This window comes from Podarcis bocagei (assembly GCF_964188305.1).
Source record: "Podarcis bocagei genome assembly, chromosome: 7".
NCBI classification, from domain to species: Eukaryota; Metazoa; Chordata; class Lepidosauria; order Squamata; family Lacertidae; genus Podarcis; species Podarcis bocagei.
This window is the reverse complement of record NC_138132.1, coordinates 73,407,862-73,435,638: the sequence shown is the minus strand read 5'-3', so window position 1 is coordinate 73,435,638 and position 27,777 is coordinate 73,407,862. Positions and strand designations below refer to the sequence as shown.

The following is a 27,777-nucleotide window of genomic DNA, read 5'->3' as shown; positions in this document are numbered from 1 at the left end:
TTTATTCCAATGGGTCTGGAATAAAACAAAATGAGCCTTCTATTATTCTACCCAGCGTGCATCACTGTAAACTTTCTATCTCAGTAAATCCACTTTTTTAAAAAAAAGCTATGGTTTTCCTAGTAGTGATGTATGGAAGTGAGAGCTGGACCATAAAGAAGGCTGATCGCCGAAGAATTGATGCTTTTGAATTCTGGTGCTGGAGGAGATTCTTGAGAGTCCCGTGGACTGCAAGAAGATCAAACCTATCCATTCTGAAGGAAATCAGCCCTGAGTGCTCACTGGAAGGACAGATCGTGAAGCTGAGGCTCCAGTACTTTGGCCACCTCATGAGAAGAGAAGACTCCCTGGAAAAGACCCTGATGTTGGGAAAGATGGAGGGCACAAGGAGAAGGGGACGACAGAGGGCGAGATGGTTGGACAGTGTTCTCGAAGCTACAAACATGAGTCTGACCAAACTGCGGGAGGCAGTGGAAGACAGGAGTGCCTGGCGTGCTCTGGTCCATGGGGTCACGAAGAGTCGGACACGACTAAACAACAACAAATCCACTTTCCAGTTAAAAGTGGAGGGTTTGCATCACACCAGGCACCTCTTCATCCATACGAAGCGATGACCAAAACGGCACCTTTTTTTTTTAACCCCACTACAATAAAACGTTTTAAAAGTGAAAGGGGGCTTTTAATTTTTTTAAAAAAAACCCAAGTCTCTGCTTTTTTTCTAGAAGTCCAAGTTGTACTTCCGTTTATGCGTCACTCTCGTCTTTATATCTCTACGGGCTTTACTCCTTTGAACTCCCAACGCGAAGTCTCTACATAAGAAGTGACAGTGAAGAGCGACGGAAGAGCAGCATACACTTCCTGTTTTTACCGGAAGTTTCACCGGTCTAGGACTTCGGCCAGTGTCTCTATGGCTTACCAGATCCCGAAAACGCGCCTGAGGCCTGGAAGCGGAGCTGGCGCCCGCTCGCTTCCCCGTCGGGCCATGTAACTGACTCTGTCGCCATGGAGCCTCCCGACACGAGGTAGTTGCCGCCGCCTGCGCCTCGCCGGGACCCGTAGCGAGCGAGAGGGGGGCGGGGGATGGCGGCGGTTGGGTGCGAGGGTGGAGCTACCAGTCTGGACCTGAGAGTTCTCCTTCTGGCCCGCATTAAAGTGGTTGAAGTGTTGCAGGCACTGTGACGTTGGCGCCGCGTCACGTCGCGACCTCACCGCGGCCGTTGACGTCACATTTCACACCGCCACCACCACCACCAAACTTTGAATTCTGAGATGTTTTCTAAAAAAAAAAAAGAAAAAAGCCCTTCAAATATTCTTAATTTGTTTTAAAAACGTTATTAAATTTATACAGATCCATGTAGTTACCTTGGTTGGTTTTTTTAAAAAAGTGACCAATTGTGCAAGTAAATAAATAAATAAATAAATAAATAAATGCAATGAGTAAATGCAATAAAAGTAATAATTATATTTAGTATTAGAAGGTGCTCATGGAGGCATGCATGCGTCCCTCCATTTTATCTTCACAACAACCCAGTGAGGTAGTTTAGGCAAGAGAGATTGTCACCAGTCCAAAGTCATACATTGTGGCATCGCTTTCAACCCTGCTATCCCAGGTCCAACACTCTAGCCATTACACCACACTATGACATGGGGAAGGTTCCACCCTGGTTGCTTCTACTTCAGCAGCAAAAGAAGCTTAGCTTTCAGTTGAAATTTAGAAGTGCGGACAGGATGGGGGAAGAGATCGTGACATCCTTGAGCATGTCATTGTGGTCCAGATTTCCATGCAGCGGAAAAGCATGCATGTTCTTGCAGTCCTGACTCACAAAAGGAGCTGCCTCTGTTCTCGCACAACAGCCTGTGGCGTCTGCAAGTATGCTTGTTATGCTAGCTAACAGCAAGGGCATCTTGGTGGGGATTCCCCCCCCCCCCCCGCATGCCCATGAGGTCTCCAGGAAGTTCAAACTGAAATCAGCTCAGTAAAAGACTGACTGGGCAGGAGCCATGGTTTGTCAGAGGCTACCCAGTGAACCCAAAAACCTTCTCACATCTGTATGCAAAACTTCCACTTAGCTTCACCTCCAGACATCCTTTCATTGTTGTTCTCTCCCTCCAGGGTCCTACTTTTCCCTTCGGAGGAGACGCAAGATCCTCCCCTGCCAAATGAAGTTTTAACCGCTGTGGTGCCAAATCTAACCCCAAGACATCAAGACCTCATTCCTACCCCATGTGGCCCTGTAAGTATCTGAACCAATTGGTTTCCTGTTAGTTTCAGTTGCATTTATCATGCTTAGAGCTACACCTGGCCTTCTGCGTTTGTTGCAGTAATGACATCCCTCTTTGGTTTTATCTCCTGCTTCTACCCCACCTACTTTCTCTGTTTTCCATGTGACTTTTTTAAAAAGTCACTTGGGGGCGGGGACCTATCAAACCTCTGCTCTAAAAAAGCTCCATTTAGATAATAAAACCTGACATACGTTGTCAGGGGTTCAGGAGCAGAGGCACAGGAGAGGGAGGAGACAGAGAGCGAGGGGGAGGAATCCGAAGGAAATATGAGCGATGACAGCGGCCCGAGATCTCTGAGTCTTTCCAGTGAATCGGAAGATTCACAGAAAGGGGCGCCAGTGGTCAGAGCAAGGGGGGCGCCTAGGGGGACACCCCAGGAAGAAGAGACCAGAGGGGAATCAGAGAGCAGCAGTTGGAAATCGGGACCAGCTTCCCCACCAGAGCGCAGTAGGGGGGAGGGGTCCCAGGTATCGGGATCTGGCGGCTCGCCGCAAGCGGGAGGGCAGGAGTTAGGATTGGCCACACCTCCATCGGGGAGCGAGGAAACGGTCAAGAGGAAGGTTGAAGGCTGCGCGCGCCAAGTTCAAATGCACAGGAAGGCGGCACAGTAAGCAGTCCGGATAGGGAGCCAGGTCCCAAAGCCCGCCGCAAAGAGGGAGAAGAGTCCGGGGGGTCAGCGTCAGAAGAGTCCAGGAAGGAAGAGACCACGGAGGGTAGAGGGACCCAGAGGAGGAAGGAAAGACGGAAGAGGTGGAGTAAGGCTAGAGTATTAAGTTGGTGTACAGGAGGCGGAGACTCAGACGGAGCTTCGCCGGTCTAGCTTCTAAGACGTAGAGCTGCACGCTGCGGCTTGAAAATGGAAATTGTAACTCAATAAAGACTTTTGTACAGTAATACCGGCTAGCGTGGTCCTCTGTGAGCTGGGACCTGGAAGCAGCTCTGACATACGTAAATGTACATCATTCAGGAAACTTTGATTATTTTGAAAGCCTGAAAACAGAGCCTATTGGTGAAAAGCACTATGAAGTTTGCTTGATGGGTTTGCTGCCCTGAGCTGCTTCAGGAGGAAGGGCATGATATAGATCAGGGGTCGGCAAGGCTTACCTTGCCTAGGCCAGTTCACTGCCGCTGAGCCTACTCCATGGGTGGGATCACGTGTGCGTGTGAGCGTGCACACCCATGATTTCTGGTGTCTGTGTCTGTGCAGACACGATTCCTGGCGCTGCAAAAGTGAGTCCCCTGTACCGGTTTAGTGCAGCACGGGGGGGACTTGCTGAGTGGGCGGCTTGTGGGCCGGTAAAACGACCCTCATGGGCCGCTTGTGGTCCATGGGCCTTAGGTTGCCAACCCCTGATATAGATAGATAGATTTAATGAATGAATGAATAAAAACGGGGGGGGGGGACACCACTTTGTCATTAACTACCATCTCTCAGGCTCACCCATTCCCCAGCTCCCAACTTTTATTTATTTAACAAAAATTACATACCACTTACAGTCATACCTCGGGTTACAGACGCCTCAGGTTGCGCATTTTCGGGTTGCGCACTGCACCAAACCCGGAAGTACCGGAACGGGTTACTTCCGGGTTTCGGCGCTCGTGCATGCGCAAAAATATTAAATCGCGTTTTGCGCATGTGCAGAAGACCAAATCGCGACCTGCGCGTGCGCAGATGTGGTGCTGCAAGTTGTGAACGTGCCTCCCGCACGGATCACATTTGCAACCCGAGCATCCACTGGAATTGGCAGTTGGCACAATAGATTCATTTAAAAATATTGATAAAAGCAATCCTTAAAAACCAGTTGACATAACGTTTAACAAGCTATAAAGAAAACAAGCTGTTTGAAAATAGATCTACCTGTTAAAATTACCTGCCTGGGTAGCCTTGCCTAAACAAATAAGTTTTACTCGGGCACGGGAAACAATACAGGGAAGGTCCCTGCCTGCTACATATGAGCAGGGAGTTCGAAAGAACACACCCTGCCAAAACAACACCGGATTATTTTGCAGGGCTGCTATGAAACCATGTAGTTTTTTTACCTAGTTGCAAAGCTGCTTAGAGAACATTTACATGCCTTTCTGATTGCAGATCAAACCTTGGTCGGAGCTGTCCTCTCCGGTCAAGATCTATTTCTGCGTCACCATCCTCTCCCTGTTGAGCGTCATCGGATTAACCATAGAGAACCTCGTTCAGCAGAAGGACGAAGACTTCACTGTCTCTCTCATTCAGCTGATCGGCGTTGGTAAGGAAGAGGGGACTCTACAGCAAAATGCCCGTTTTATGTTTTTGATGGGTGGGAAGAAGGGCTATATTTTGCAGAGGCCTCAGGTGAGAGGTAGGGGAGGAAATGTGTCTGTACATGGAAGCACACAAACATGAGTCTTCTTAATGAAGGTTGTGCTGGCCTGACATTTTGCAGCCTCTGCAATCTAACCATACAACAAATGGCAGCATGTTTATAAGAGAGATAGTCAAGAGTAGTGGAGGTCTGGTCCATTGGGGTGAGTGGAACTGCCTTCAGCCAGCCCCCATTTGCCTGTCTTCTTAGAACCACTCCAGCTGATGGCATGGGCTGTCAGCTTCCTCCTCCTAAGTCTCAGTATTAACCTTGTAGAATTGGGCAGGGAGGTGGATTCAGGCCAAATTAGAATTAGCCAGCTCTGCCTGTCATTGGCTTTGGCGCCATCTACTGTTGGCCTCCCTGCCTTTCACCCTACCAGTCCCAACAAGCACAAGCCACCATTGGTCAAGAGGTGCATTTGGCAGAATCTTAGTGTGTGGGGGGCTAAGCCCACTCAGTTCTGACCCCTAGACAAGAGTGAGGGAGGCTTTGCCACACTCTCAACAAATGGAGGCTGGTTGCTTTGTCCTACATAAGGCACGGGAACCAATAACTTATATGGGAATATAATACAAAAAATATAATCTGTTAAAAAAGAGAGCTGCTGGATCAGAGCAAAGACCCCTCTAGAGGAAAATGCAATAGCTAACCAGATACATACAGGAAGCTGGCAAACAAGGCAGAAGGGAAGTAGCTCCCTCCTGCAGTTGCCTGAGCCACCGACTGAGTGTGTTGGACTGTGACCTGGGAGAACAGGGTTTGACTCCCCGCTCAATGCCTCTCAGCCTAACCTACCTCACAGGGTTGTTGTGAGGATAAAATGGGGAGAACCATGTGCACCACCTTGAGCTCCTTGGAGGGTAAGGTGGCATATAAATCTAATAAATAAATAACTTCCTGACTCCTTCAACTGTGGAGATAATTTCTTCAAGAAATGGCATTATTCAGGTGTGCATGGAGCTGAATGGGACAAGCTACTTTATTCTCTCCCAGACGCTATTAATTCTGCTTATTAATGGTTAATCCCACAGGAAAGAGCTGTAGAACACCTGCTTTGCATGCAGAAGGTCCCAGGTTCAGTCTCTGGTAACTCCCTGCCAGAAACCCTGGAGAGTTGCTGCCAGTCAGTGTAGACAATACTGTGCTAAATGCACCAAGGGTCTGATTCAGTATAAGACAGCTCTCTATGCTCCTTTTGCATTCCTGCAATCGTTATAGCGTTTCCTGTTCACATCAGCGCCATGGCAGAGATCATCCACTTTCTGCAGGTGAAAAACTAAGGCCTAAGAAAATAACCATTGGTGCCCTTTGAGTCTCCACCCAAGCCCAATCTCCCAGGACTTTGGACCTTTTCTGTTTTCTGACCTCCATTGTCCTGGAACTGTGGGCAATACTACATACGGACTGTAGGTGGCGCCTCTAGCCCAACCATTTCCCTGATAGGAATCTGGTTAGGATCCCCCCCCCTCCCGCTTGCTACGTCCAAATCCAGCTGTCGAACTTCAAAACCCTAGCAGATAGCCATTCCATTTTGAGTTTGGACATGGTTGTGCATGCTTGCACATACAAAGCCAAAACCACACAAACCATACATATCAGCAGGATAACTTGGTGGTTTGCAGGACTACATTTTAAAAAAATTAAAAAATGCCGCAAGGCACAGAAACCCCCCCCAGAATTGTCCAGTGAGTACTGAAGGGCTACAGAATGCTGACCGACAGAGAAGAGAAAAACCGACAACCAAGCAGAATGGGGCATGGCGGCTGCAAAAGGAGACGCATAGATATAAAAAGGCTAGAGAGAACCAACTCGGCGTGTGAAAAGGTTGTTTCCTGGTTCACACCGTGAAGCTCTTTTTAATGCCCCCCACCCACCCCAGGCAGAGGTGAAACCTGCCCATAGAAATCAAAAGGTGATGTTCAAGATTGTCATGTAGCTGGGCATTTATTTTATTATTTTTTTAAAGGGGGAAGGAGAAAGAAACCCCAAACAACCCACTGTGGATTGTGCATGCTCAGTGGGCAGAGGGAAAAAGAAAACTGGGAGGGGGAATGGAACCCAGTGACAGAAGCACATCGCACTGCAACATTTTATTGCAGGCCCCCAGTTGATGGAACCCACGGGCGGTATTATAGGGGACTTCCTACTCTTTCTAATTTTGTGTTATGCCACCTCCCCACCCTCCATGTCGGCCATTTTGTGACTGGCATCCCTCTCTCAAAATCCAAAATGTGCCCCTTAGTCCAAAAAGTTTGACAACTGCTGATCTAGGGCCTTTTCCTGTCTCTGTACCAGATGTGAGGAACCTTTGGCCCTCCAGATGTTGCTGAACAACTCCCACCGTCTCTGCTCATTGGCCACGCTAGTTGGGGGCCGAAGGGAGCTGTTGCTCAGCAACATGAGGAGAGCCCAAAGCTGCCCACCCATGCTTTGTACCACTGCGCCCCATGGGCCCCTTTGAGCCAAGAACCACCTTGTGAGGCAAGCAGGGAGCTGCGCAACACTACCGACACTCCCCCTTTCCCCTGCCAACAGGTCCGCCACCTCCCTTTCCCCTCTCCTCCCTCGTGAACATCATACTACCTGCCTCATGTTCTCTAATCAAACCATGAATCTGCCATGGCGCCCTTGACAAGGTTCATACTTCACAGGTGCTGCCCTCCTGAGATGTTTGGCAGTTGGAATATGAATGCCGGCAGGTCCTGAGGTTCCGATTGGTCAAAAACATCAGGTGCTGTTCAGTATTGGCACAGATTTTGGCAGGGCAGAGAGGAACGAGCCTGGCAGGGCCCATTGATAATAATAATCATTATTGTTACAAATTTAAATGGTTACATTTGTATCCTCCAATAGCTTATGGTGGTATTCCCCATTTCCCCATATAACCCTGTCCGTTGGATATAATATCCAACTAGACCCCGCTCCCCCCATTATTTTTTTTAAAGAGACAGTGGCACAGGGTTAGAACACTTCTTCCAGCCCAAGGGCCACATTCCCTTATGGGGAACCTCCCGGGGGCCAGATGTCAGTGGCAGGTTGGGCCAGAGCGAAAAGTGGGCAGAGCATTGGGCATGACTTGGGGCACTGGGCTACACACACATCTCCAGGCATTCAGGGTACCTTATCACAGTTCAGTCACACTTTCCAGCGGGGCAAAAGCACACAGGCAGGGTGCATAGCAGGTTGGTTAGGGGTGTGGCCTGGGGACAGTTCTAAGGGCCAGGCAGAGAGTCCTCGGGGGCCACATTTGGCCGCCAGGCCCTGAGGTTCCTCACACCTCTGTTGCCACACAAAAGTGGAATACCTTCTTTGAATGTAAAAGGCGTTGGGTTCAGTCCGGTTACAACGATCGGGCAGTAGGTAATGAAGAGGTCCCTGAGAACTTGGAGAAAGGAAGATACAAACATAAGGCACGACCGGCGGCTGAGGCCATTTGTGCTCCAACAACAATTCTGCATGTTCTCTGCTGAGAAAGGCTGGCTTCCCGAACCGAGAACACTGAAGGCAGTAAAGTAACATCTGCACAATTTTCCTCCCATTTTGTACAGTTTCCATGGCACGCTACCTTGCACAGTGTATTTTTGACTGACAAAAATAAGGATAAAAATTAATTTCTGGTTTAGCTGATCCTGAGGACCGGGAAATCAATGTGGTTTAGCAGCAGTTTTGGAGCACACCTCTGCAATCATGAGAATCAGAAATGTGGTCCTAAAGAGAGAGAAAGCCTATTAAAAACCCAAGACATTGAAATTCTCAGTAAACTTAAGTTCAGTGATGACCTTTTTGAGCTTTTTCTAAGACCCCGTGTATTTGCTATGCGTCTAGAAGCCTGACTGGGACAGTAGATAGCATAGATCACCTCAAAAAAATAAAATACTAACAATATGGGCAGAGTATAGCTGCACCCTAAGAGCAGGCAATTGCCGTCATGGGTACTGTAAAATCATAAATAACCATAATGTTGGCTCTTGATGCTACCCAGGCTGAATGTTAATTACATTTCAAGAGATTTGTTATAAGCAATAATTAGATTAGGACTGATTTAATTTTGGCTGTGGCCATAGAAGGTAAACATTTCTTGTTCTTATCAACCGACAAGGTCTCATTCCCCACCCCCGTTCTTGAACAATTATCTCCCAAAATGGAAAGATAAGAGCTTGATATATAGAGAGGGTATTTCCAGTTATTAAGAACAAGAAATCTTGGTTAGTGCTCTTCTCATTTTCCCGAATGGGCCTCAAAAATCTCTTGCAGGTTTTCTGCACATACTGTAAACAGAATAAGACCAAGATGATGATTTTTTGCAAACACAGTCCTAGGTATAAATGGTGTTTAAATCACCAAGCTATAGAACAAGCCCTCTTATTTAGGTACCTAGATTTACTCTTTAGTGAAACCCTTTCTTGTAAGTGTCATCTGGAGGCATTGAAAGTCAAAGCACAAGAAACCGCTAGGGCATTGATGAAGTTCTGTTATAATAAGGGAGGCCTGCCGATTGAACCTGCCCTAATGATACAGTGGTGCCACGCAAGACGAAAAGAATCCGTTCCGTGATTCTCTTCGTCTAGCGTTTTTTTTCGTCTTGTGAAGCAAACCCATTGAAGGATTAGCGGATTAGTGCTATTAGCGCTATTAGAGGCTTTTAGCGGCTTATCTGCTGATCGGATCAGCTGATAAGCGTCTTAGCGCTATTATCGGCTTTTAGCGGCTTATCTGCTGATCGGATCAGCTGATAAGCGGCATAGTGGCTTAGAAAAAGGGGGGAAGGGGGGGGGAAACCAGCAGGAACTCGCAAGACATTGTCGTCTTGCGAAGCAAGCCCATAGGAGATTCGTTTTGCGAAGCACCTCCAAAACGGAAAACTCTTTTGTCTAGCGAGTTTTCCGTCTTGCGAGGCATTCGTCTTGCGGGGCACCACTGTATTTGGTTACTCAAATGCTCTATAGTGTTAAAGTCTAGGGCTCTGATTCAAACTTCATTAAAGTTATGGAAACTGCAAAATATTCACCCCCTCCGAAAGCTATGCTCTCTACCATCAGAAATATCAGCAACTCTTCTTCGCACAGAATCTGGGTGGCCAACAATTAAAGCGAGAGAGGACTGCACTCAGTTCATGTACTGTATATTAAAAGAATTGCTACTAAGCCAATCAAGCATTTCCCTTCACTGTGCTATATGGAATTGGGTGATAACCAACTTGGTCCATCTATCTCAGTATTGCCCACACTGGCTGGCAGTGGCTCTTCAGGGTCTCAGGCAGGGAGTCTACCCATCCCTACAGAACCTGGGCTCTGAACCTAAGGTCCCCCACTGAGCTGGTCCTTTCCCAGTTTGCCAAATCACATATGTTTGCCTCCTACTCTGCCACCCTCAAAATCCCTTGCCGCATAGCAAGCTCGACTGCTCCCTACTCATTGTGGAAAAGAAAAAAAGAGACAGATAAGTCAGCCAATCCCCCTCCCTCCACCTTTAGCATTTGGTGAGTCCAGGGCTCGCCTTGCTCAGAAATACTCCTGCACAAAACCACCTTGCTTTCCTCCCTCTGTGTCTGCAACTGCCGGGCAGATGCGTCTCGACAGAATCCCAATTAATAGGATCCCATTTGTCATCAGGTTTGGACACAGAAATGTCTCGACTTGAATGGCACGATCCAGAACCATTACTGTTGCCTCCTGTTCGTTCCTGCCCACTCCCCGCCTAGAAAAACCACACCTTTAATTTTTCTAGGGTTCTTCGGAGATATTTAGGGTTGCAGCAGCCAATGGATCCTAAGGAAACTTCTACCCTGGAAAGAGGGAGACAGAGAGGAACTTAGTTGAATACAACCTAGTGCCTCTTTCAAGATAGTGCTAGCTTTTAAAAACACATTAAAAAGTTATAAATCACTCGTGAGGACCGCAGGCTTTTGAAATGACCTCCCTGTTGCTCAGCCTCCACTCCCTGCTTCAGAGCCAGGGAACAGCTCCCTGCTTCACAAGATGGTTGTTGGGAGGACAGGTGAGCCAATTAATGGATGTTTCCTCTACCCTGGAGATAAAAAAGCCTCATCAATCTAACCTAACTCTAAATATACATATTTTTTTAAAAATGAAGAAATGCCTTCTAGGTTGACGTCAACCTTCAGCTTCCCCTTTCAGCTTGGAAGGCTCCTTTTTCTCCCCTGCGCAGACGGCTGATGGTGGGATTTGTCTCTTTCCCCGACAGTCTTCTGCATCTACTACGTGAGCCGGGGCATCTTGCAAGAGAACCGCCAGGAGCTCATCGTCTTCGTCCTCTCCATTGCGCTCGTCATGCTGCGCTCAGTCGTCAACTTCAGCGTCCTGCCTGCCGAGCAAAAGCCCAAACTGCTCGTGAGTGGTCAGCGGTTGGGTCTTTGCCATGAACTAAGGACCTGGCGGGAGCTTCCTAGATCATGCAAGATCACTCTGGGGCCTGCTGTCAGCATAGTTCAGCCCAGGGTTGTGTGTGTTGTGATGTTCCGGCATCACCTTCTAACAAATCTCTTTCTCTGCTGCGCCCCGGTTTTAAGAAGATGGCTGCCCCCCTTTTAGAAGGATGCATAACTGGTTTGGAACCGAGAAGGGAGGGCAGAAATGTACGCCACCCAGAACCGGTACACTTCAGTCCCTTGCAGGTCACCTTTGACGGAGGGATAAACTTGCTCCAAAAGGACTTGGGCATGGTGAGGCAGCAGAGTACATTATGATTCAGGAGAGGGGCAGGTCTGGACTTCCCTTCTGTTCAGAGCAGGCTCCAATCTTTCGTCCACGTGGAATTTGAATTCCTGCTTCTGTGATGCTCAGATTGCATTGCTTAGGCCCCATCTGCACATTTAAAGCAGCATCACAGCACTTTGAACAGCTGTGGCTTCCTTCAAAAGACTCCTGGGAGCAGTTTGGAGAGACCCTGGTCCCCTCGCAGAACTACAATTCCTGGGTGGGGGGTGTTTAACAGCCAGTCCCTCTGAGAATTGTAGGTCTTTGAGGGGGAACAGGGAGATCTCCTAATAATGCACAGCACCCATAACAAATGACACTTCCCAGAAGTCTTTGGGGGAAGCCACAACTCTTTAAAGAGGCATGGTGCTGCTTTGCATGTGCAGTGCAGGTGAGACCTTACATGTAGAGCATCCTAGTGTATTCTGCCAGCTTGCGTCCTTCCTCTGCAACCTCTTGCCAAGCCATCAGCAGTATTCACACTTGTCTCCCTGTTTTCTTCGTCAAACACGTTGAATCTGGTGGAGGTTCTTCTGCTGCCGCAGGGGCGTGTGGTCCATTCTGACGGTCTTGCTTCCATTTTTCCTCTTAAGGCCCGCTTTGTCCTGATCCTTTTAGTCGGTGCCTTTGACGTGATCTGCGCCGTGGTCCTCATTCAGACCGAAAGCATGATGGCCTTCCGGGTGGGCGGGGCCTTGGAGAGCCTCCAGGCCCAATACTTCATGCTCAACCTCTGCTTTTCCATGCTGACCTTTGACCTCCAGGCTCAGGTAGGCCCAGGCTGCAGTCCAAACCACAGCCTGAATCCCTTGGCCCATCTGTTTCCCAACTATGCCTTGCATTTCTCTCAACTGCTTTTCTGCAAGGTACACGCAGGGCAACTCGTATAAAAATAAAAAGCCGAGGAAACTGAGAGTTAAATGTGTTTTTACAAAAAAGCATGTAGCATGGGTGTTGCATCTTGCGTTTAACTCTGAGTAGGCCCACTGAAATCAGTGGACCTCAGGCATCAGTTTTCTTAAAATTGCAGAGCAGTTCTGAATGGTCGCTTGGAGGGGCTGAGCCTTGAATAGCTGCATTTTTGTTAAGTGTTCCTTGTAGCTTGGATAGCTCCGTTGGCTAGAGCGTGGTGCTGATAAGGCCAAGGTTGCAGGTTCGATCCCCTTATGGGACAACTGCATATTCCTGCACTGCGGAGGATTGGGCTAGATGAAACTCAGGGTCCCTTTCACTTCTATGAAAGACCCCAGCACAGGTCATGAAATGGCCTGCCTTTCTGGAAAGTGAGTGAGTTAACCAACACAACAGACTGTGAGCTTCAAATGGTTAAGGGGCGCAGGAAGGGGACGTCTGCAGCTGCTGCAACCTCTTAGACTTCTCTTTTTGCCTTCCAGCTTTGCTTGTGCGTTCTGCTGCTCACCTCGATTCGGGAGATCTCAGTTCTGCACAGCATCTTCCTGGCGGTTGGGATTCTCTGGGCTGGGCTGAAAGTTGTCTGTGGCATCATTGCTGTGAGTGCACCTCCCCTCCCCGCCCCCTTGATCAAATGGGCATTTCCTGGGGGTAAACCAGAGACATTTCCTCTAAGAAATGCTGGGCCCTGATTTATTTTAGAAGGAGCAGCATTCTGTGCCAAAGCACTAACATAAATTGCAAAGTTCTGCAACTTGGCGTGAGCTATGTGAATTATGCGTCTGGCCCTTCAGATTCTAGCACATTCTTCGCAACCACGAGGGCTAGAAAGAAAAGATAGTGACAGTTCTGTGACGCTGGACTCTGCATCCTGAATTGGGTCCTGTTCCATTTCTGAGGGATCCACAGAGCCCTGGATATTGTCTTGCCAGATGCCAAAATCTGTTGTTACAGCTATATGGGGAAAGGGGCTGTCTGTCCCGTCCCCTTTTATGCTAGTTGGGCTCCAAGCAGGCTACGCTTGTGGTGCCTCTTCAGGTAGACACAGATGTGGTTCGACTGCATTTAGGCAAGGCCAAGGCCAGGTGAAATTCCCTGAACCAAGGACTGCATGAAAGGGAGCTTTTGCTTCAGTGACCTGCAAAAGCCTTCTGCATGGTGGCCAGCCCAGTCTTGCAGCTTCCCCCTCATGCTCCGAGGAGCCACCTTTTCCCTTTGGAAGCAGGGACAGGGAACATTTTTCAGCCCAAGGGCCGCAATCCCTTCTGGGCAGCCTTCTGGGGGCCGCATGCCAATGGTGGGCGGGACCAGAGGCAAAGGGGGCGGGGCAACAGAGTTAAACCTTACCTTTGTGGAGTAGCTCAGGTTCTACAAATGCCCATACCCCCTTTCTCTGCTCCATATAGACAAGAAAGAGGCATGATCAGAGTTCAGGGACACATTTCAGGCAGGCAACACCACTCGGGGTCAGGGGAGAGTTCTGAGGGCCAGGTTGAGAGGGCTGGGGGCCACATTTGACTCCTAGACCGGAGGTCTCGTCCCCACTGCCTGAAAGTGCCATTGCCTTGTTCAGCTGCTGGTGGTTTCTCCAGCATGGGGGTGAGGGTTGGCTGGCTCTGAAGTGTCTGGGAAAGCCCACCTCTTGGCCTGGGAAGGAGGAGAAGGCTCCTTGTTCAGACTGCCTCCTAGTTTTGCCACTGTTTTACCAGTAGGGGGTAGCAGGGTGGGGGGCTGCCCTAGCTCTGCCCCACAGCCTTTGATGGGATGCTTATGATAACTCTTGAGACTACTTTGAGAGGAAGCTAGACTTACATATAGCTAAAGCAGACCCAACCAATGAATGTGCAGCTAACTCAGTTCATCCCCCCCCCCACCTGTTTCCCAGATATTAAAAGAGTTAAAACCTCTAGCCTGGATTTTTCTGAGTCAGAATTTGCCCGAGGTTGCTTATCTCGCCTACCTGATCTACACGGTAAGTCGTGCCAAGGGTTTTGTTGATTTAATGAGAAGGAAGGGCAGGGGGAATTCTTCCAGTCTCAAGATGCTGATTGCTAGAGCAAGCAAGTTAAGCCCCTGGCTTGGCTGCCTTCATGTGGGCCCTTTTTCGGTAGGGGCTGTTCTGAAGGAAGGGCTGCATGTTCCCAGAGTGCAGGCAACTGGCCGTCTCACCATGTAAAGTTGGGTTGTTTTAATGCTTTATTTCTAAGAAGAAAGGTTGCTAGCCCCTATGGTTTCAGGTCTAGGCTGTGTGGACAAATGGGCAAAATCGAAGTAGCCGGTACTGACTATCAACGTGATCCTAACTACTCTGGGACAAACCTGACATTTCAGATCCTGTATCCAGCCAAGTCCTCCTCAGAGGAGACCCATTGAACGGAATAGGCCTAGGTTAGCCATGATTGATAACTGCAGACGGCCTACCCTGAGTAAGGCGGGCATTGGACCCAACTCCCTGTTTCTTCGTTAACATTTCCTATGTACCAGGAAACTGTGTTTTGTGCCTTATCTTTATGAGAAGGAAGAGGAGAGTGTACTAGCCATTGGCTAATTTCCAGGCACTTAAGCCACAGTAGGTCCCACAGGGCGTGGGGAAGTTGTGCGCTGCATCTGATCCTTACAGGACCCCCATGTGGCTTACTCTGGGTTGTCTGGTGACTGCTGCTTGGAGCACGATAAACCCACAAGAATGGTTCTCCCCATGTACCTTCCTTCTCCTCAGCCTCTGTTGGGGGGCAGGCAATGTAGTCAACGGGACGCGGATGGCACTGTGGGTTAAACCACAGAGCCCAGGACTTGCCGATCAGAAGGTCGGCGGTTCGAATCCCCGTGACGGGGTGAGCTCCTGTTGCTCGGTCCCTGCTCCTGCCTACCTAGCAGTTCAAAAGCACATCAAAGTGCAAGTAGATAAATAGGTACCGCTCTGGCGGGAAGGTAAACAGCGTTTCCGTGCGCTGCTCTGATTTGCCAGAAGCAGCTTAGTCATTCTGGCCACATTCTGTACGCCGGCTCCCTTGGCAGTAAAGCGAGATGTGTGCAGCAACCCCAGAGTCGGCCACAACTGAACCTAATGGTCAGGGGTCCCTTTACCCTTTACCTTTTTTAATGTAGTCAACAGCACCAATCACAGCTGGGGTTCCAGGATGGGGAGAAGCGGGAGAGGGAGAGCTGACTAGTACACCAATCCTGTTGCTTCTTGGCTGTGCCCAGTGCCTATCAGCTGGCAGGGGGCGCAGGGAGGATGCTGAGAGCTCAATGTACCATCAGGGCAAGTTTAGACCTCACAACGCTTTGTACAGAAGTTGTAGTGGGACTGGGAGAATGAATGTATGGCTCTTATTCCACCCCAACATGCATACTTTAGGGCTCAAAAAGGCCACCCGCTACAGGTTTAACATGATCATCTGTCTTGGTCCAATAGACCCAACAAGATAAACACCCAAAACTGGGGCTAATAAATTATCATCCCCCCACTAACTGGGGTGTATGTGTGGCTTATTTGAGCCAAAAGCCCCTGAGAAAAATGCCTATCCAGTGCTAGTCCCACATTTCCAATGACTTTTGTTCACCCTTGGAAGCGGTTAACTCAAGCCAGGCTCAGAACATTCCAGGATTGCGGCCAAACGCTCCCACGTCCCGCCATCGCCAGGCATCCGAGGGTTAGCGTCGGGGTGCTCAAAAGGCTTCTGAAATCCCAGGGCGCCCTGGGATTTTGCTTCCGGTCAAGGCAAAGCAGGGAAAATTCAGACACAGCAACAGCCCTCTCTCTTTTTAAAAAATGCATCACAGAGACGGTCCTCAGGCAGCCAGCTCTGAACGTGTATCAGCAGGAATAAACAAGGGATTAGAGGGGAAGAGCCCCAGAAGTTTCACCCGCAGATAATTTCTCCGAAAGGCACAGAAGCCAGGAGGTCCGGGAGATTATGTATTTAAAGTGTTGCCCCACTTTTCAGCTGAAGGGACGGTCTCTGCCTTCGGCACGGTAGCATTAAGGTTTTGTGCTTGAGCTTTCTTTTCTCTCTTCCCTCCCCTTCCCTTTTTCCTTGCATGCTTTATGAGATTGTGAACGGGGGTGGGGTGGGGGGCAAGGAAGGGCCATCTTTGAGCTCGTTTTGGAAGCTGCTCAGAGAATCCTTTTGGCTGAAGTGGGCCGGTTGGGCTGGGTGACCCCCTCCCCTCCTTGCAACACCATCTGAGGAGTGGTGCAGTTGCACTGCTAGATCAGTGTTTCCCAAACGTTTTTGGGCAACGGCACACCTGTTTACCGGAAAAAAATCTCGCGGCACACCACCATTAAAGCCCCGCCCCGTGACGTCAGCGCGCAGCGTCACGCCGGGAGGGACGCACAAAAGTGAAAGTTTTTTCCCTCCCCCTTGCCGGGGTGGGAGGAGGCAGCAGAGCGAGGGACTGAGGGACGGCGGCAGCTGAGGCGGCGGCAGCTGTTGTGGTGGTGGCGGCGATAGCGGGCGGAGGAGGGGGCGGCGGCGGGGCTTGAGGAGCCGTCGCCGGGAGTTGCTGCTGCTGTTGTTGCTGCTGCTGCCCGGACATGCCGGCCTCCTCCTCCTCCGCTGTCTCGCGCTCCTCCCTTTTGCGCGCGCTGCCCCGCCGCTCGGCACCACCACCGCGGAGCCGCCCCCGGCTCGACGCGGATCCTCGCCGCCGCCGCCTCTCGCCGCCCGACTCGCCCGCCTCCCTCCCACGGCACACCAGCCGATGTCTCACGGCACAGTAGTGTGCCGCGGAACACCGGTTGGGAAACACTGTGCTAGATTAACCAATAGTCTGTCTCATAAGACAGACTCTTCTTTGGGTAACTCAGTGGTAGGGATCTGTCTTGCAAGTGGAAGGTCCCACGTTCAGTCCCCAGCACCTCCAGGTATGGCTGGGAGAGGTCTCCTGTCTAAAACCAGGGTTTCCGAAACTTGGGTCGCCAGCTATTATTGGACTACAACTCCCATCATCCCTGACTACTGGTCCTGCTCCCTAGGGATGATGGGAGTTGTAGTCCAAAAACAGCTGAAGACCCAAGTTTGGGGAACCCTGATGTAGACAATACTGAGCTAGGCAGACCAGTTATTTGACTCTGCATGCGGCAGCTCCCTTTGTTCCTGTGCCAGCCAACAGAAACTTAGCCCAGTCATGAGACTCCCGTGATCCTTTGGGAACACAGTTGGCATCTCATCGCTCCCCTAGGGAGCCATCATCTTGGCACTTAACACAACGGAAATGAAACCTGCTGTTTCAGAATGAATTGTTCACACACCAGCGGCTCGGATTGGCTGCTGCACCGAAACTGGAAAGCTTTTCGCTTTCTTCGGAGACAGAGGGGTGGTTGGTTTCTTGATGTTGCAGCAGCAGCACAGGGATCTCAAGGACTGCAATGCTTTCCAAAAACCGGCCATCTGACAGCTTCTTCTCTCGCCACAGCTGTGTGGAAAGCAGCAGGGCTTTATGGGAAAGGTCAAGCTGGCCTGGCTGGTTGGGAGGAAGGAGTGGGCGTGGGAGACGAGAAGGTCAGCGGAGGTGAAGGGATTGGGATTGCAAGCCCAAGGTGGAAGTGAGAGAGACAACACAAGAGATTTTAGGGCATGGTGCTCTTGTTGGGCGGCTGTCCCACGTTCCGTCTTTCACTGCCATTCAAAACAAACAAAAAACTAGAACAATTTTTTTTTGGGGGGGGATGTCATTAGTTTTCATCAATATGGTGATCCTGCTGGTCAAGCCAAGAGCCCATCTAGTCCAGCGTCCTGTTCTCACAGTGGCTGACCAGATGCCCATTCTGGGAAACCTTCCATCAGGATCCGAGCCCAAGACCCTTCTCCCTCTTCTGTGGCTTCCGGCAACTGTTCAGAAGCATTACAAGCACAGCCATCATGGCTAGTATCTTGCGATAGCCCTTTCCTCCAGGAATTTATCTAATCCTCTTTTAAAGCCATCCAACTTGGTGCATGTCTCCTGGGGGAGTGAGTTCCATAGTTTAACACTGTGTTGCATGAAGATGGACTTTCATTTATCCTGAATCTTTTATTATTCAGCTTCATTGGATGTTATAAGAGAGGGAGAAAAACTTTCCACTTTCCCCACGACATGCATAATGTTATAAACTTCTATTTCATCGCTTCTTACTTGCATTTTCTCTAAGCTGAAAAGTATGAAATGCCGCAGTCTTTCCTTGTAGGAGAGTTGCGCCATCCTTTTCTGAATCTTTTTCTGACTCAACAATATCTTTTTCCTTTTTTTGAATTGAGGCAACCAGAACTATACACACTTTCCTTCCCTTTCCCTTTCCCTTTCCCTTTCCCTTTCCCTTTCCCTTCCCCTTCCCCTTCCCTTTCCCCTTCCCCTTCCCTGTCTGCTCTCAGTTGCTGTCAGTAACATGATTTAAATTCTTCCCAGGAATTTCCATGTTTTCTCCTGAGCCTTACTTACTTACTTGCTTGTTTATTTACTTATGACATTCAAACTCTACCCTTTAGCCTGAAAACCCTCCGAGTGGCTTACAACGTCCTGAGACTGCACTCAGGCTTGCAATCTTTTTTTAAAAAAAGACAAAAGACATAGCACATGAGGAAAAAGGAAGGGGAGGGAGAAGGAGATAGCAAGCTCAAGCCTGAGTTCTTAGAAGTTACAGCCAATTTCAGTGGCAGTTCTGGCTGTCTTGCTGCCTGCCCCCTCGAAACATGCTTCCATCCCAGATCAGGTCCAGGAGCAGAGTCAGTGACAATGTCCAGGCTAGGAAGGGGGGACAGCTCCTGCCATTCCTGCTGTATCCATACATGCTGGCAGTAGCTCCGGAAAGGGCCAGAGCTCAGTGACAGAGCAGCTGCTTATCCCTTGCATTTCTGGACAGGGCTGCGAAGGACTCCTGTCTCAAAACCATGGAGATCTGCCACCAGTCACTGAGCCACCTGGACCCAGTAGTCTGACTTGGTGGAAGGCAGCTTCCTCTGTTAAGGAAAAGCCCTAGCTCAGTCATAGAGCATCCACTTTGCTTGCAGAAGGTCCAGTTCTCAGTGGTATCTCCAGCTAAGGCTGGGGGCGGGGGAAGACTCCTGCCTGAAAGCCACTACCAGTCACTGCGGACAGTCCTGAGCTAGGCAGCCCAGTGGCCTGACTGAGGAACAGCTGGCTTATTCATTACATATGTATTCTGCCCCTCTTCCAAGGAGAAATCTATTTTGTCCTCATGACAATCCTGTGAGATAGGTTAGACCGAGGAAGAGTGATGAGTGGAGATTTGAACCTCTCTCTCCTGAGCAACACTCTTAACCACAGTGCCCCATTAGCAAAATGTTTCTGTCTCCTCTGGCATTGCAAATTGCCCCAGAGCCTGTCTTCCAGATTGTTTTATGCCCACTTGTTGTGGGGCCTCCATCGTCTCTCCTCTTGCTCCCCAAGCATCACTTCTCCTGCAGGTGCATCATTTCGCCCCCGGCTGCAACATTGGGTAGATGGGACAATTGTCCATCCTGCCCATTTCACTCCTTTCGTTTCTCTCTCTGAAAATGTTATTTCTTTATGTGGAATGTGCTTTCTTCCCAGGTGATCGAAGAGTGGGGACAAGGGAGTTCCTATGCACTGGAAGCGGCTGTCATCACCTGTTCCTGCATTTCTGTGATGATCAAAAGTGTCCTGTTCTGGGCGTTGTTCCATGTCTATCACAGCTTTGGGCAAGGGCTGAGAGAAAGGAGTGAGTATTGGAGGAGATTAATCCAGGGGGAGGAAAAACAGATGGACACGTACATAGAAAAGCCCAGAGAATTCGAGGATTGAAGGCAATGGGAGTGGGATGGACCATTCATGTCCAGCTCATGGGTTTCAGTGGAACATCTGGCTGGGCAGAGTGAAAAGAACTTTATCTCCCCCTGTCCAAATTCATATTAAGCAGTTGGCATGTATTTATTTGAAGCATTTTACCCTGCTCTGCAGCTAGGGTGGATGGGTGGGTGGAGAAGGCTCCCAGAGCAGTTTCCAAAACTCAACAGTAAGATAAGTTCTGCCCTCAAGCTTATAATCTAAAAGGCACGGCAGAAAAGGAAAAGGGATTGGGAGGGAGGAGGGAGGAGGAAGGCAAATTCGGGCTGGAGGTCTTACAGAGCTTTTAGTAGTGATTAGCTGGAATGGAAGAGAGTTCAAGGAGAAGTGAAGGAGTGAAACTTATTACTATTTATTAAATTTCTATACCACCCTTCATCCGAAGATCACAGGACAGTTTACAAAAAATAATACCTTAATAACAGAAACAATAACACCCTGTACAAAGGTTAAAAGGCCACAGATTGTTTAATTCGCCAACGCCTGGGAGAAGAGGAATGTTTTTGCCTGGCACCTAAGGATATGCAATGAAGGCGCCAGGCAAGCCTCCTTGGGGAAAGCATTCCACAAGTGGGGAGCCACCCCAGAAGAGGCTCATTCTCGTGTTGCTGCCCTCCAGACCTCTCGTGGAGGAGGCACATGAAGAAAGGCCTCAGTTGATGAGTGCAGGGTCTGGGTTGGTTCATATGGAGAGAGGCGGTCCTTGAGGTATTGCAGTCCTGTGCCGTTTTAAGACTTTGTAGATCAAAACAAGCACTTTGAGTTGGGCCCAGAAACCAAATGGCAGCCAGTGCAGTCGGTTGCTGGTCTCTCCACTGAAGTTGATGCAGCAGCCCTGCTTCCCATCTCTCTCCCTCTGATGCAGCCTCCTGGAATGGTTGGCAACAGAGAGGAACCTGATGGAGAGATTCTTCAGTGCTCTCTTCCTCACCCTCTGCTATAGCCTGATGGACTGCTAGCTGCTCCCGGACACTTGAGGAAGGAGCCTCATTTAGCCCATCCAAATGGTGGAGATTGCATGCTGATTGATAGAGAGGGCCACCAATCAGCACAAAACTCCCGCTGCATTCGGTGCGCCTTCCCTGCAGCATCAGTGCAGTGTGTATTTCCAAGGTGGCTACAGAAGGAGCTGCCTGGCATACTAAGAAATGGCCAGCTAGCCAGGATGACTTTGTGATACCTCCACCGTCAGAGGCAGTATGCCTCTGAATCCCAGTTGCCTGGGAATTGCAAGTAGGGAGAGTCGCTGTTGCACTCTTGCTGGTGGGCTTCCCATTGAGCCACTGTGAGAACAGGATGCCGAAGCAGATGAGCCACTGGCCTGATCCTGCAAGCTCTTTAACGTTCTTTAAAAAACGGCGAGATTCTTCCTATCATTTACCACGACTCCTTTCCCCACCTCTGCAGTGTTTTCTTCCTATGGAAGGATTGACTCGTGAAGCACGATGCCTTCTCCAGGTACGGGGCGGCACTCTTACAAAGTGAAGGTGTGCTGCGGGAGATCAGCTCCCTGCTCCAACCCAAGAAAGTGGGGCTCCGAAAGGCAGGTCGTAGCAGGAGCAGCTTGACCACAGTTCAACAGAAGACGTTTGCACAACCCTCCACCTCCTGGGGCTTGCTGCGGGAACTCTGCTCCGTCAAGTTTGAGTCCTTTTGCCAAACAGCTCCTGCATGCAGCAACCCCGTCAAGATTCCTCCGGTGTGTTTGTTTGTTTACGCTAGATACCACTTCACCCATTACCCCGCCTTCGAAACAGCTGCCACGACGACCCCCTCCTGCTGTGGCTTGCCTCCCAAGGGTTAGTGTTGCCGATGGACCATTCATTTGGTGCTTTCTTCCTCAAGCGCAGTCCTACACCTAGATTAGCTTTGGGCATTGCAAACCTGGCGGGGAGGGCCTAAGTGACAGCCCCAGCACTGTATGCCCTCATTTGCCGTATTTCACTGCCAAGAGCCTCATCCTGGCAAACGAGGAGCTGACAATCCTCCAAAGTTTTATCTGTTTTAAGATGACAGCCCCATCCAGTGAAATTTATGCCTCCCACATAAGAACCAAAGATTAGAAATCTAGCGGAAGAAAACCAGAGCCAGCTTGATGCTTTCGTGGGCTGCTTAAAAGTTGCGCGAGGACCACATGCAGCCTTTGGGACGCACCACCTCTAGATGTTCTGGACTGCAGTTCCCATCAGCACCAGGCACCGCTGGCTGGGGCTGATGGGAGTTGTAGTCTAAAACATCTCATGGGCACAAGCTCAGCAAAGTCCGCTCGAAACCCAGCGCCTCTGCGGTTGCAAAGCCATCTTGCCTGCCATTAACCCAAATCCAAATGGGTGTGTTTGGTTTGAAACTGGAAATAGGGCTCAAACTGCAGAACCACCGTGACCCCTCTGGCCAGCCCCATCTAGCCTATAACCTATAGCCCTGGCAGAACAACACTCAAGTACTGATGCTGGTGTGTGCTGAAGTTACCTGCTGGCTTCCGTGCTGCTGAAGACCTTCACGGTGGCAAGACACACTGTTTTTACTTGTCTTGGCACTCTTGGCCTCTGGTCCCAACCCTTTGGTGGATGGCCGAGGGCCTGAGAAACAGGAGAACCTCAAGTTCCATTTTTGCCCCAGGAAGAGTGGCTGATTCAGCACCCTCAGAATAGTTGATGATTTGGGGCAAAGGGAAGGCACCTTCCCCAAAGGTTACATGGAGAAGGGCTGCCCCCCACCCCAGCCAACTCCAGAATCTGACTCCAAGGAGTATGTCTGTGCCTTAAAACAGGAGAGAGATTAAGACAGGCATGAGGAATCTGCGGCTTCCCAGACGTTGCTGCCCAGTTCCTCCCATCCCTGACCAACAGCATCTGGAAGGTGGCACTAAAACTGTGTGGGGAAGCTCTGGCCCGCCAGCTGTGCCGAACTCCCGGCTCCCATCAGCACCAGCTTGCATGTCCAGTGGGAGTTTAGCTCAGCAAACAACCAGAGGCTTCTTCACACACCTGCACCAAAGCAAGGGGTGAGCAGCTTGTGGCAATTCCCCATATGTTCAACTACAGCTCCCAACATCCCCGACTATTGGCTGGGGCTATTGAGTGTTGCAAGAACATTGGGGGTCCCATAGGTTCCTCCATGTCTTTGCTAATCCTACCCCACCCTGGAAATGTTTGGCCTACAGCACTTTGGGGAGAGCTCTCCTTCCACACGGGGCTCTTAAGAAGACTGGAGCAGCATGGCCAGCTTGACGCTGGCCCCAGTCTTCCTGTTGGCTTAATAGGCCCCCCTAGAGGCCCTTGTGGGCTTGTCTACCCCACTTTCCTCGGAAAGACAGCCGATCACACATCAGTCCTCAGTGATGGGAGTCTGCCGCTTTGTTCCACGGAACAAAACCTGCAGTGCTACAAGGGGAAGGCAGAACCTCCCCAAGCCCCACAGAGGCACAGGCTGTGTTTTTGCCCGTTTAGGGAAACCGTGCACCCAGAGCTGGGTGTCTTGGTACCTGTGAGATGCTTTGCCTTGGAAGCCTTTGTTTCAAGGACAGCCTTTGCCAACCTGGTTCCCTCCAGAAGTTCTGGCCTACAACCCCCAGCTGTGCTGGCTGGGGCTGATAGGAGTTGTAGCCCAGAACATTTGGGGGGCACAAAGTTGTGTGTGTGTGTCTGTGGGACACTTTCCTTGAAGCTGCCCACAAGCTGCTTGGACAGTGCTTCCACCTCCCACTGGCTAAAGCTTCAGCAATTTGCTTCTGTCGGTATTCGTGTGGCTGACTTCTTGCTAAATCCCAAATAATTTCTCTGCCTCCTAACCTGATTCCTTCCCTTCACACCCTAAATTATTATTTTGGTCCTAATTTTTCAAACTAACCAAGCCTATGTGAGTGTCTTAACTGATGCGCTTTTCAACAGCAGTGAGGGTGGTTTTTTTAAATTAAGGAAAAAGAATGTTTAATACAGTAATTCAAAGCTTTGTTAATTTATTAAGAGGTTTGTTACTGGCCTTGTATTTTTCAATAAAGTGTCAATGCTACCAATTGGGGGGGTTGTTTGTTTTTCAACGATGCCTATCCAAAAAGGAAGCAATTTTAAAAAAGGAAAATATTAAATTTGCACATAGTGAGATTACATCCTGCCCATTACTTTCATTGTTAGTTGCCAGGCAGTGGGGTTTGCTCAATCCTTGTTTGCCTCCATCGACTTGGTTCTTGTTGAAAGCCAAAGATCTGCGTAGAAAAAATCTCCTCCCTTCCCATTCCACAAAAAAGATTGCCGTTTATTTATTTTTAAGAGTTCTTTCCACATCTCTCCTTTCTATTTACTTTGCTCCCGCCTGTTATATCTCAACCACCAACAACTCTGCACAAACATAGCCCTTTAGAAGGAACACCATGGCATACTTGTGACAAAACGAACAATTATCCGTCTTTTGGAAGGATAACTTTTCCTCAATTGACAGCGGGAAGAGAAGTACTGTAGCGCTCTCATTCCCAACCCATGTCCCCTGTAATGTTTCCACTTCCCCATAACCTTTCAAAATGGTGGCACTCCCGCCAACTGTTAAACCCTCATGAGAGCTTCCGCTTACAAGAAAAATGGCCGCCAACTGGATTGGCTTTGAGTGGGCAAATTCATGAAGGGTAAGGCTTTCAGTGGCTATTAGCCATGATGGTTATGTTCTGGTCAGAGGCAGTAAAGTTTCTGAATACCAGTTGGTGGAAAATGCAGGAAAGGAGGGCACTCTTTTACCAGACAGGCATCTGATTGGCCACTGTAAGAACAGGATGCTGGAATAGGTGGCTCATTGGCTTAATCCAGCATATTCCTCTTATGTTCTCTAGTTTCCATGGTGCTTCTCAACCCAGAGATAGCCCATGTGGTTGTTCATGCCTGACGACTGGCCATGGTGGCAAAGGATGATGGGAAGTAGGGAGCCCAGCACATTTGAAGGGCAGATTGGTTCACCGTTGCTGAAAACATGAAAGCAGGTGGGACATTAAGAGGACTGATGCAGTAGGTCCAGTCTTGAGCTCTCTCTCCCCTTCCACAAACCTCTGAGATTAACCAAGACATAACTCTTATTTCCTTTACTTGTGGGCCCCCTGCAACAAGGCACTGTGTTTTAATGCCTCGCAAAGAGCAAAAAAGTTTATTTTAAAAAATGCTACGGCACAAACACCAACTTTGGAAAAAAAATGGTTTATTGAAAAGGTCTGGAAAATAGTTTTGCTCTCTCAGCAATATTTAACAAGTCTTTTTCAAAGCAGTAACAATATGAAACGTTAGGCTTTTTTATTTTTTCCTTTATAAAGTTCAGAACTCTGGGCGGTATGCCATGTCATCAACACTTTTAAAGTTTTGAGTAAAACAAGGCTTGCCTCTTTGGAGGAGTGGGGGACCTCTGACACACAATGAATGAACCACACCAGGCCTACTCCAGGGCTAGGGAACCTGTGGACCTCCTGGTGTTATTAGACTGCCAGAGTTGTACCCAACGAGATTAATGACCTTGACAAACGGGTTCAAGGGGTCTGCTCTTGAGTAGGACTACAACCCCCCCCCCGCCAAATCCCCCAGCCTCAGCCAGCAAGGCCAATAGTTGGGGACGATGGGAGGTGGGATTCTAGCAGCATCTGGGGGACTGTGTATTCCCTGACACCCTCCCCCCACCCCACGCTGTCACCAGCCTGCCACTCTGTCCCTTCTCTGCTACACCCAACAAGGCTGCCATGTTTTAGGCCTGGAATGGGCACCTATGCAAAGCTCTGTAAAGGAAAAGGAGCAGGCTTAGGGCAGGGATGTCACCAGGTCTTCCAAGCAGAAGTCACACACAGACAAGTGGGGAACCTATTGGATTGGTGGATGATCAGACCTGTTCACACACACACACACACACACACACACCCCGACATTTTAACTAACGCTGAATTAAAGCATAGGCCAAGGACCTCTTTGGAGATCCAACCAACATGCCATATTCTCAGCACACCTACTTATTTCTGCAATGCAGAAGGGACCCAAGGTCCCTTCCAACTCTGAAATGATTCTACGGTGACTCCCTGTGAACAGTCCCTTCGCCTGACTGTACTTCCACCTTCCGGTCAGGACTCCCATCCTGCAACTTTCCCTGCAAGCTGATCTATCGGTTCACCATTCTGCTAGCTGCTTGTTTTTACTCATCGTACCTGCCCGTAAAGGGGTGGTGGGCAGGGAGAGATTGAGATTTAAACACGTAGCGAATCAAAAACAAGCCAAAAAAACCCACCAGCTACTTAGCTGAAACAAGAACCCAGAATGCAGGAAGGCGGTGTTTGTTGACCTCAGTTTTGATGCTTCCTTGAGAGGACAGTGTTGAGGAGGGGTTGTAATAAGGAGAACCTAGCTTTTAACTTCTCCTGCTCCCTCCTTGCCTAGGCCTTCCGCTTACTCATTTTCTCAGCCTAGAAAACGGGGCTTTAATATTCCCCACGGCAGGTAGCCTGTAGAATGAAGCTCTGTGCAACCGCCAGCCTTCGGCAGATTGTCTGTTCCCCAGGAGAAGTGATGGCTGTAGTGTTAATGTTAAATGGGGTTGCATTCTGGGAGCCCTTCGCTAGAACAAAAACCGGCTCGGGAACCAGTTTCCTTTCCAGTCAGCGGCTAAAGAGGAAGACCTGCAAGAACTGCGGAAAATCAAACAGGCCTTGTTGCTCAGTGCCCAACCACATCATGAGATGGCGCCCAGCCGAACTCTCAACCTTGCAGAGGACAGACAGCAGTTCCCAACAGCAGATGCAAGGACCAGATGAGGCCCCCATGAACTGCCTTAAGGCAATGGCGCATTGTAAGGGTGGCGGGAGCTTTGGCCCTCCAGATGTTGCTGAACTACAGTTCTTGACATCCCTGGCCACTGACCTTGCTTGCTGGGGCTGATGAGAGCTGTAGTCCAGCAATACCCAGAGGGCTAAAGGTCCCCCACCCCTTAGTACTGAAAGCGAGGGAGCAAAAAAGCACCCCTAGCCACAACCAGGATGCCACCTTTAATTGCAACAGTATGGCCAGAAGGTCCAGGTACAATTTTTTTAGGCTGCTTGCCTTTCTGAGAGGTTCTGTTGCCTGCTCCCCTGTCTGCCTGCCTGCAGCAATTAGGTTAGGAGACAGTTAACCAATTAAATCACAAAAACAGGAGAGGGGGATATTTGCTCAGGATCCCAGCAGAGCAAGTTAAAGCTCACCTGTGCACTATAAGATCTCATTAGTAAACTGAATCCAGTTTGGAGGCAGTAATGAAATACTTTTTGGGGAGACCTTATATAAAATCTTTACTTAAAACAAAAGAATCCAGGGTTGCTTTTTTAAATATCCTGAGAAACATTACTCGTTTAAATAATAAAGATGCCAAATTATTTTATTTTGGGGTGGGGGGGACTTTACCAAAAAAATAAACTCCCAGATTTTCTAAATAAGTCTTGTTTTATTTTGTCATCTCATTTGCAAATGAGTCTTTCCTCAGCATATTAATCCTTCAACATACTTCATATCAAAAGGTTTTATTCAATACCAGCCCTACTTTGAGTTTGATCCATTGGTGTTAATGGACACAACTACCTTAGGTCTGTTAATTTCAGTGGGTCTACTCTGAGCAGGAGGGCTTTGCTGGCTACAACCTGAAGTCCTTTATTCTGTTCCTTTTCTTAATTCTTGCATCTAAGGATGATTGGGGGGGGGGGAGGTCATTGCCTTTTTAAAGCAAAG

At 49.3% G+C, this 27,777-nt stretch overlaps 2 protein-coding genes across 2 annotated transcripts in view; one reads left to right on the top strand and one right to left on the bottom strand.

Moving 5' to 3' along the window:
* The window catches only part of SLC35E2B (solute carrier family 35 member E2B), a 28,839-nt gene extending 27,792 nt beyond the window's left edge, over positions 1-1,047 (bottom strand). Inside the window, exon 1 of the mRNA XM_081201614.1 lies at positions 917-1,047. The gene's annotated coding sequence lies outside the window, so the exon portion shown is untranslated. The remainder of the gene's footprint in view (positions 1-916) is intronic.
* Positions 905-24,080, top strand: LOC308591084 (uncharacterized protein). Its single transcript, XM_081201668.1, has 9 exons — positions 905-1,022; positions 2,114-2,234; positions 4,373-4,526; positions 10,830-10,975; positions 11,935-12,111; positions 12,736-12,852; positions 14,139-14,225; positions 19,793-19,940; positions 21,473-24,080. Exons 1-9 carry the CDS (start codon positions 1,003-1,005, stop codon positions 21,502-21,504), a joined length of 1,002 nt encoding a protein of 333 aa, XP_081057794.1. The 5' UTR covers positions 905-1,002; the 3' UTR covers positions 21,505-24,080.
* The last annotated feature ends 3,697 nt before the right edge of the window (positions 24,081-27,777 follow it).

What these genes read in the sequence shown, in the direction of transcription:
- LOC308591084 (XM_081201668.1), top strand. Translation starts at nt 1,003, where the DNA reads ATGGAGCCTCCCGACACGAG. An exon ending in ATGGAGCCTCCCGACACGAG is followed by an intron (nt 1,023 to 2,113) that starts GTAGTTGCCGCC and finishes CTCTCCCTCCAG; the next exon opens with GGTCCTACTTTTCCCTTCGG. An exon ending in TTCCTACCCCATGTGGCCCT is followed by an intron (nt 2,235 to 4,372) that starts GTAAGTATCTGA and finishes TTCTGATTGCAG; the next exon opens with ATCAAACCTTGGTCGGAGCT.